The sequence below is a fragment of the Lagopus leucura genome, unplaced genomic scaffold, assembly GCF_019238085.1.
Source record: "Lagopus leucura isolate 7727_CA_CO unplaced genomic scaffold, USGS_WTPT01 Super-Scaffold_100157, whole genome shotgun sequence".
Taxonomy (NCBI): Eukaryota; Metazoa; Chordata; class Aves; order Galliformes; family Phasianidae; genus Lagopus; species Lagopus leucura.
This window is the reverse complement of record NW_024962334.1, coordinates 18,895,855-18,904,744: the sequence shown is the minus strand read 5'-3', so window position 1 is coordinate 18,904,744 and position 8,890 is coordinate 18,895,855. Positions and strand designations below refer to the sequence as shown.

The 8,890-nt window shown below is 55.0% G+C and overlaps 1 protein-coding gene across 1 annotated transcript; it reads left to right on the top strand.

Annotated features, from left to right (window-relative positions):
- Positions 1 to 497: 497 nt before the first annotated feature.
- Positions 498 to 3,762, top strand: EVX1 (even-skipped homeobox 1). Its single transcript, XM_042889356.1, has 3 exons — positions 498 to 933; positions 2,302 to 2,549; positions 3,232 to 3,762. Exons 1-3 carry the CDS (start codon positions 498 to 500, stop codon positions 3,760 to 3,762), a joined length of 1,215 nt encoding a protein of 404 aa, XP_042745290.1.
- Positions 3,763 to 8,890: the final 5,128 nt, after the last annotated feature.

Below are 8,890 nucleotides of genomic sequence, written 5' to 3'. Positions count from 1 at the left end.
GCGGTGGCTTAAAGCAATCAAAAGGCTCTGTTAATGGCCAAGCGGGGCTTCCCCCCGCGGAACTCTGCCCGCATGTTACAACCTCTTTGCAGCTCCGCTCCATATGCATCTCCCTTTCACACTTCCCTCTCCATCGCGGCTCCTACACCAGGTGCATCACGCGTTGAGCCCATTAGCTCCGACTCTTCCTTTCATCTTCCCCATGGCAGACGTTTCTATTTATCCGCTGGCAATCAATGTGTGGCGTCACCAGTGGTACTGTAATGACGACTGCACCATTGTGGATGACAGCTTAGAAAGAAGAGGGCAATGGTGATCCCTCCCAGAGCAGCACGGCACAGAGCAGCGCTCGCATCACAAGGTCACCCCGTCTCCCCGCTGCTCCTCCGCACCGCCTGCAGCGGGTCGCGGGCTGCGCACGGGGCTGGGGCGGGAGCGGCGGGGAGGGGGGGGACGAGATCTGGATTTGTTTCCCCCCTCCCTTAAGAGAAGCCACGATGGAAAGCAGGAAGGAGATGGTGATGTTTCTGGAAGGGACGCAACTTGGCGCTCTGGTTGGCAAGAGGATGCCTAATTTGGCCGAAACGGTGAGGAGCCCCGCTCCGGAGCCGCAGGAGAAGATGATCCCTCGGAACTGCCTCAGCCCCAGACCTGGCCCCTTGTCGTCCCGGGAGAGAGGAGGAGGAGGAGGAGGTGGCGGCGGAGAAGACGAAAAGGAGGTGGAGGTGCTGCCGGGGACAGGGACGGTGCCGGAGAGCCGCTCGGCGGCGGCAGCGCTGCTCGGGGCCGGACAGCAACCCCCCGGCACGGAGCCCCCCTCTAGCAAAGGGCAGCAGAGCAGCTCGGACACCGAGTCGGATTTCTATGAGGAAATCGAGGTGAGCTGCACCCCGGACTGCGCCACGGGGAGCGCCGAGTACCAGCACAGCAAAGGTACCCAACTCCTTCCCATGCCTGCAGCCTCCTTCCGCTCCCGGGCCGGGGGGCAGCACCGGGGGGCGGGGGGCTGCCGGAGGGGGGCTTCCCCTCAAAGCCGGGGCGGGGGTGGCGGGGGGATTCCCTTCTCCAGTCCATCCCTCGGCCCCCGGCTTCCTGGCATCGAGCGGCTCGCTGGGGAGGCGGAGGGCACGACAGCGGGCAGCCGCCGCGCCCCTGGAGGGCAGCCAGGTTTCCCTGAGCATCAAATCCGCAGCCGGTCCCGCAGGGCCCCTGGGTCAAGAGCCCCCCGCACCGATCCTTTTATTTTATTTTCGTCCTTCCCTACTACGCGGACGGTGCCTTCTCTAGGAAACCCCTTCGGATCTTCCCCAGCGGCGCAGTTCTGAGCGCGAAGGGGGTGGGCACGGGGGAGCAACATCAAACGGGTTTTCTGGCCGAGAGCTGTTTGTGGTTTTGCAGGGTGAAATGTGCCCGGGCGAGTGCAGAAGCGCCCGTAAAGACCGTAAAATCGCTCGCCGACTCCTGCCTGCCCCGAGTGCGGCGGAGAGGTCCTTGTTTGCACGTTGAGTTAAAAAAAAAAAAAAAAAAAAAAAGGAGAGGTCCAAATTACCTTGTCACTTCTGTGTCTCGATGGCGCCAGCTCGGAAATGGTCCCAATGAATTAATTGCCTTTGGTCTCGGCACAATGAGAGAGAGTTGCATTTGAAAGAAAACGCAGCGGCCAGGCCCCTTCTCCCCCAGCCCCTTCTCCCTATTCCCACCTTCTCATCCCGGCGGAGCACCCCCAGTCCTAACAACGATCCGCTTATCTCCTCTCCCCGCTCCTCCATCACTCGAAGAAGAAGCTGGGAAGTGCGGACGGCGATGTCTGCCTCCATTCCGTCCTTTAGGGGCTCTCGGAAAACATCCCACCTCGAGCTCTGGAGGCTGAGCAGAGGGTCCCCAGGGCCTGACCCCCTCCCCGGCGTGGGGGCTGGGCTCCTGCCCGCCGACTGCTCCGCTCCCGGGCCCTCACTGGGCTGCGGGAAGGCCTTGGGCACACCTGCCCTTCCCAGCCCTCGGGGCCGGGGATGCTGCGGCAGCCTCCGGCTTCATAGCAGGGGGATTGCGGAGATTGAGCAGGCGGCCCGGCGGTCACTGCCGGGGTGCTGTATGCGTTTTTTGGGTCATCACCCCTTTCTCCAGCCCCGCTTCTCATGGATATCTCCCAGCCATCCCTACTCTAGGGGAGCAGGCATAAAAAAGACACAAACGGGAAGGCGTGTGGGGGAGAGGGCAGCTCTATGGGGTGACGGGCGGGGAGCATTCCCCCGTGCCCACCCATCTCCCAGCATGTGTCCCTTCCGCTGGCTCCACTCTTAGGCCAGTGCTCCGAGACTCGGGCCGGCAGCCCCGGCGGCGGCGGGGATCACCCCAAGGGCGGCGGCGGCGGCGGCTCCCAGGGCCCGCTGAGTTGCAGCGCCAGCGACCAGATGCGCCGGTACCGCACCGCCTTCACCCGCGAGCAGATCGCCCGGTTGGAGAAGGAGTTTTACCGGGAGAACTACGTGTCCAGGCCCCGGAGATGTGAGCTGGCGGCTGCTCTAAATCTGCCAGAAACCACCATCAAGGTACACACGGCTCGGACATGTTTCCAATTAGCACGATATAAATCTATATAGCCAAACTTCCTTGCAAAACTCGGGAAAGCACTTCGCCAGCGCAGCCCTCTCTCACACCCCCGCCCCCCGCCCCTCTCCCGGCCCTACCCGCACCCCGCAGCATGCGGCATTGCGGGGGGAGGGGGACGACGCGGCTCCGGGGCCATCCCAGCCAGCACCGCTAATCCGGTCTCTCCCCACTGGATTATAGCTAATCTTCTCCTCAGCCCAATCCAAAACTCTCTCGGCTGTCGAGGGAGGGAATAGGAGGGCAGTAGAAGCTCCGAATTTCTTTTTTCCCCGCTCTGCTTCGCTATTTGCTGTAACATTCGCACCACATAATAATAAAATTAGGAAAAAAAAAAAAGGAATCCCAGGTAATTCTGTCTGCAAGAGGCAGAGCGGTCGGGTTTGCCCAGAGGGTACCCTGGAACGAGCCCCTGTGGAAGAAAGGGAGATAAGCACCCAAACGTGGCAACCCCATTGGGTCTCTCTCAGGATTCACAGAGCTTTAAGCGATCCCTTCAAGGAGTGGGGGCCGTTGCCGGTGTCGGCTCGGCCACAGGGAGCGGTCCCGGGGCTCAGCCACGCACGGAGCCGGGAGATGCGCGGCAGCGGCGGGTGACGGCTGTGGCCTCCCCTCTCTCCGCAGGTGTGGTTCCAGAACCGGCGGATGAAGGACAAGCGGCAGCGCCTGGCCATGACCTGGCCGCACCCGGCGGACCCGGCGTTCTACACCTACATGATGAGCCACGCGGCCGCCACCGGCAACCTGCCCTACCCCTTCCCATCCCACCTGCCCCTGCCCTACTACTCTCACATGGGCATCGGGGCCACCTCGGCCTCGGCCGCCGCTCCCTTCAGCACCCCGCTGCGGCCGCTGGACACCTTCCGCGTCCTGTCCCACCCGTACCCGCGGCCGGAGCTGCTCTGCGCCTTCAGGCACCCCTCTCTGTACCCTGCCCCGAGCCATGGACTCGGCAGCGCCGGTGGCAGCCCCTGCTCGTGCCTGGCGTGCCACGGCAGCCCGTCCAACGGGTTGGCACAGAGACCCGCCGGGTCAGACTTTACCTGCTCGGCCACCACCAGGACGGACTCCTTCCTCACTTTCACCCCCTCGGTGCTGAGCAAAGCCACCTCGGTTTCCATGGACCAGCGGGAAGAAGTACCTTTAACGAGATAAAGCTTCGTCTCAGGGTTGTTCAATAATTCGCCCCTTTCCCGGGTGCTCTTCGAGTTAATGTACGTACGGTTGATGTTTATTTAATCGTGTTCTATCCCCAGAAGTGGACACCTATGGAAAAAAAAAAAAGAAAAAAAAAGAAAAAAAAAAAAAAAAAAGAACAGGGACGAGCAGTGATTTATCTCGGAGAAGGGTTTTAAGCACGGAGAAGAAACAAGATCTACCTGAATGAAACACATTTCATTCAACACAGAGATGAGCGGGGACTTTCTTGTGGATTGACGGACTTACTACCGGAGCTAGAACTTCTGCGGGTTACAGCAACCGACCTTATGCACAGAGCTATGGGACTGAGAGGGGAAATCTGAAATACTTGAAAGAAACATTATCTCGATAACGAAATGGCTGGTGCGCATGAAGAAAGCAAAGCTGCGATCTACCGGGGCGTTCAGAAAATAAAACCAACGATCAAACAGCAAAACCAAAAGGTTTCAGGATTGCAATTCAATAGTATTATCCAGTAATTTCTATAGAGAAAAACAATGCTTTGCCATAAAGAAAAAAAACTGACATTCTGTACATTGCTATTGTGATTTAATTGCATTCTTTACTGTCCCTTGTCTCCTCCTTCGCTTCGAGCAGAATTGCAGCACCGCGTCTCCTCTTTCATTTCAACTTTTAGTTTTAAGAGGTAGACAGGAATTGGCAGGGAAAAAAGAAAAAAAAAGAAAACACGAGCTGCTGCTTCTCTACGGGTCAGAGCTATTTGTCCTTTAAATAACAACGTCCTATTATCAGTCGCTGAAATGTGCACACACCGACGAAATTAGCAAGTGATGTATATGTAAGAAGGGTTTTTGAATATCGAATGTACAATGTTCCGTGAGCAGAGCCTCCGTGCCAAACGCTAACAAGCCGCCAAGGGAAGAGATTAGGTGACAGGGAGCAGCACTCCTTCAGACAATCACCAGTCTGTAAATTGGAGCAAAGGCGATTTCCTTTCCTTTGTACTGCCTTCAGTTCTCTCACTGACTTCTCCTGGATGCGGCTCTTTCCCATCCTCCCCTCCCTCCCCCCCCACCCCCCCCTTTTTTTTTTTTTACATTTCAAGTGCTGTTTTTTTTATCTCCTTCCCCACCCCTGCTCTTTGCATCTGTATGTGCCCTTCACACTGCTCTCTCTTCCTTCTGGAGGAGGATTTCTTCCGCATACCCTCCCCTTTCCCCTTCAGGTATTTCGGAAGGAGGTAGCACCATCGCTTTTGCTCGGGTTTCCGTCAGCCTACAGTTCTGAAAGCAAACACGCACATCGAGCTGGGCTGAAGTTCCTTCCAAAACAGAATTTGTTTATTTGACTCTATTTTTAAATAGCCCAAAGACCGTCATCATTTGTTACTGTGTCGGAACAAAACACAGTACCATCACAGTACCACCACCGCTAACTGCAATGCTGACAGGCACATTTAAACGACACATCATCCACATTTTTATTGCGCTTGTTTAAAAAAAAAAAAAAAAAAAAAAAAAAAAAAAAAAAAACAAAAAACCAACCAACAAAGCGTTGCTTAAGACAAATTTCACCTCCGTGCAGTTGCGGTTCGCCAAGCAGGAGGACAAGAGCTGGCCGAACCGAGTCGGTCTGACACCTCCGCTATCGGCTGTGCGCTCAGCTGCTGAGGACCTCCGGTCCGTTGTCGCTCTGTCCTCAGCGCAGGGAGCACAGAGCAGCTCTTCGCTGCAGTGGATGGAAAGCAGGGGAGAGACACGAGCGTGCCAGGATATATTTTTCCAATCTAAAATTGTTTATTAGAGCCTTTTGTTATAAAACAGATCCAAAGTCATCATCTTTAAATCATTAAGGGCAGATTGTTCCTCCCTCTCTGAGCGAGATGTCCTCATGGACATGGAAACTGATGGCCCTTTTTGGACACTCGCAAATAGACTCCCCTCCCCCCACCCTCTGGAAATAACAACTGTAAACAGCGTCCAAGGGCAGAGCTAGGGAAAATCTTGGCTTCCCTCCCCCACGACTTTGCCTTTTAGCACGCTCGAGAAAAAAAAAAAAAAAAAAAAAAAAAAAAAAAGTTCGGTAGGACAGGAGCTAAGGAGCGACCCAGAAGCCCTGGCAACGCCGGGGACAGGAGGCGTCGGGTGGGTTTACTGTGAGTGCCACACAGTAAAGCCGGGGGGATCCTGAGTGGCCGCAGTCCTCCTGCCGGCCGGGCAGAGGCACCTGCTGCCGTCGCAAGGCACGGTCACCCCTTCTGGGATGCAGCGGGTTGCAATGCGCAGTGAGCTAGGGGGGCCGTATGTATATATATACATACAAATATACATATTAAAATATATATACACGTCAAATACACGTATTTTATATAGATGGGGGTGCGTGATTTGCGTGTGAGGGGGGACGTAGCCATCCCGCACCAACTCTGTGGGTAAAGGGGACAGACCTCGTGCAGAGGCACGCACCGAGCACAGTCACTCCGCACCCGCGGCTCCCGCACCCCCCGGCCGTCGTGCCCGGAGGGGGCTGCGGCACAGGGGGTGGCAGTGAATTTCTCTGCGGCTCGGTCACAGGGCAGAGATTGCCTGCGACAGGTAAATAGGCTCCGGGTCGCAGTAATGCCGAGAGTATTTTCAGTTAATAAGGGAGGGAAAATGAGGTGTCTGGAGCGATATTGGAAAGTACAAGATCGATGATCCGTCCTCGTGTCCAATCAGCAGCCTTTAATTGACTGTATTTTCTAGGTAATTGAGCCGCTGTGCTCCTAAATTGAAGTGGAAGATATAACAATACATCTCGCCGGGAGGAATTACTCATTACTTCATAATGAAATTTTCCTTTTGCTGCGTGGGGCCGGGGCCATTAACGCCTTCGCCGCCGGAGGGGGTGCCCACGGCCGTACGCGGGGCATCGCTCTCGGCCACACGCGGGGCACCCACAGGGAGGGCAGCGGTTCTGCCTCGGCCCTCTCTCCCCCCCTTCGCCCCCCCCCCCGATTCCCCCGCCGCCTCGGGCTCCTCCGGTGGCCGGGGTTAAGACCCCCGATCGCTGAGGTGCTGGGCCGGACCGGGCCCTGAGGGAGGTGCCCACCCTCGTGTCACCGGCGGGCTCTGGGCTGCCTTCGGTTGCCCCGTGGCCGCTCCCCAGCCAGCCCAATTCGGCTCCGAAAGGCCTTCCCCGCCTTGTTAGCGTTTGATTGATTGCCTTATTAAAGCGTGTTCTTGTAAGTGTGACCGAGCTGATTGCACTGCATATGTTTGGGATAATGCTCATTTTAAACAACTGAATAATAATAATACCAATAAAAAAAGGACCGCGAGAGGAAGAAGATGAGCTCTGGAGAATGGGTTAAGCCTAAACGATCCCGAGGAGCGGTGCTGTAACTCGCGCATTAAATTGCTCCGTTACCATCAAATCACTCAGCCCCCTTCGGCTCCGCTCAACCCATCTCTGTTGTGTTTTATGTCACCTTCTGTGCCATTAAGTGAGATAGCGCCGAGGCTACCGCTTACGTCCCCGTCTCAGACCATACGTTTTTATTAAGGCTGTATGATTAAACGGGACCGGATCTGCTTTCCCAGCACTATTCTTTCCTCCAGCGCCCAAATCATTAGAAAATCGGCTCTCCATCTTTCCCATTTTCTGCTCGGTTGTTAGGTCGTTTGCCAGCACCTGCAGCAAAGAGTGTGGCACCCTTAGCTTTTGACTCGTGTATCCGAAGGATCCTTTTGTTTCCTATTCTTCTCCCGCTCGCACGGCCACTTAATTTTACTGCCCCTGCGAACACCCTCCGCCATATGTCACCCCAAGGCCAGGTCCCGCAGCTCACAATGCTGTCACCCGGGGTACCGCACCGCCGGGGTGAGTCGGAGCGTCCTACCGCAAATGGCCCCATTCGGGCGCATCAGGTTCCTGCGTGGGACGTGACTCCCACGTCCTTTCGCTTCATCCCTTCATTCCTGACTCCCCGTTTGTTCCCTGCTCCCCTCTCGCTGTTCATTTTCGCGTCCCCTCCGCGTCCGCGGAGGCGCTGAGCGCTGTCCCGTGGACGGGCAGATCCTGCATGGAGCAGCTCCCCGCCTCTCCCAAGTTTTTTCTTTTTCTAATTCTCTCATTCCCTTCTTTCAAACACGAAAGTAAAGAGACCACCGCAATTTTCCGCCCATGTTTTTTTTTCCCCCCCCGTTTTTTTCCTTTTCTTCATTTTTCATTTTTTTTTCTCCAGTCAAATTGATTGTGCCCCCGCCCAACCCGGGTTGACACCAATATTTACACAACCCGCGTTAAAGAATCACCAACCATCGGCGCATCGCATAAACGTACACAAACACAAAGCAAATAGGCAAAGTGCTTTTCCCCGCTGCCCTTCTTGCGAAGGAGTGCCTGGGATTTGAGAGACAGAAATTGCCACTTAAGAACATCACATGAAAGTATTAAGTAATTATTTAAAACAAGGCTGTTTAGAAAAATATTTGTATTTATTGCAGCTGCTCGATTGGCCTCGTTAAAGCCGGAGAGCATTTAAATTGTGTTACAGTCTCATTTAAATCCAGTTTCGTTCCAGCAGGCTGCAGAGCCTGAATAGAACCAATCACTCCATAATGATGATGAATGAGAAATTAATTCAGATACAAGCAAGACAATTTAGGCCTTCATCTGTTTAAATAGCCTTCCAAGATTATTCGCAATTGCAGGTCACAGTTTTAATCAATTGTCCAATCTTGTGAAAGTCATATCCTTGCATCTTCATCGGGATTATTTATAGTGCGGCGGAGCTCGGTGAAAGGTACACGCTCTTAACAGGAACAATTACTTAAAGGGAAGCGTTTGCAAAATGAAAAACAAATGCCTCCGTGGGCAGTAAATGATGAGCCGCCTCCTCGCTCCCGGCGCATCCTCGGAGGGAGGAAAGGAGCTGCAGGGGGGATGGAAAGGGGACAACCGCCCAACTCCATCCCTGCCGTCAGCTCCGCATCGAGTACTCTGTCATTTTTCCCTTCTGCCCTTTTGAAGACTTACAGATACAGATGAGCCTGAAACCCTAAAACCGTTCGGAATGAAGATCCAGGCTGTTGCCCAAAGTCGGGAGCTCAGATGGACACCCGCTGCCAATGCACAGGGA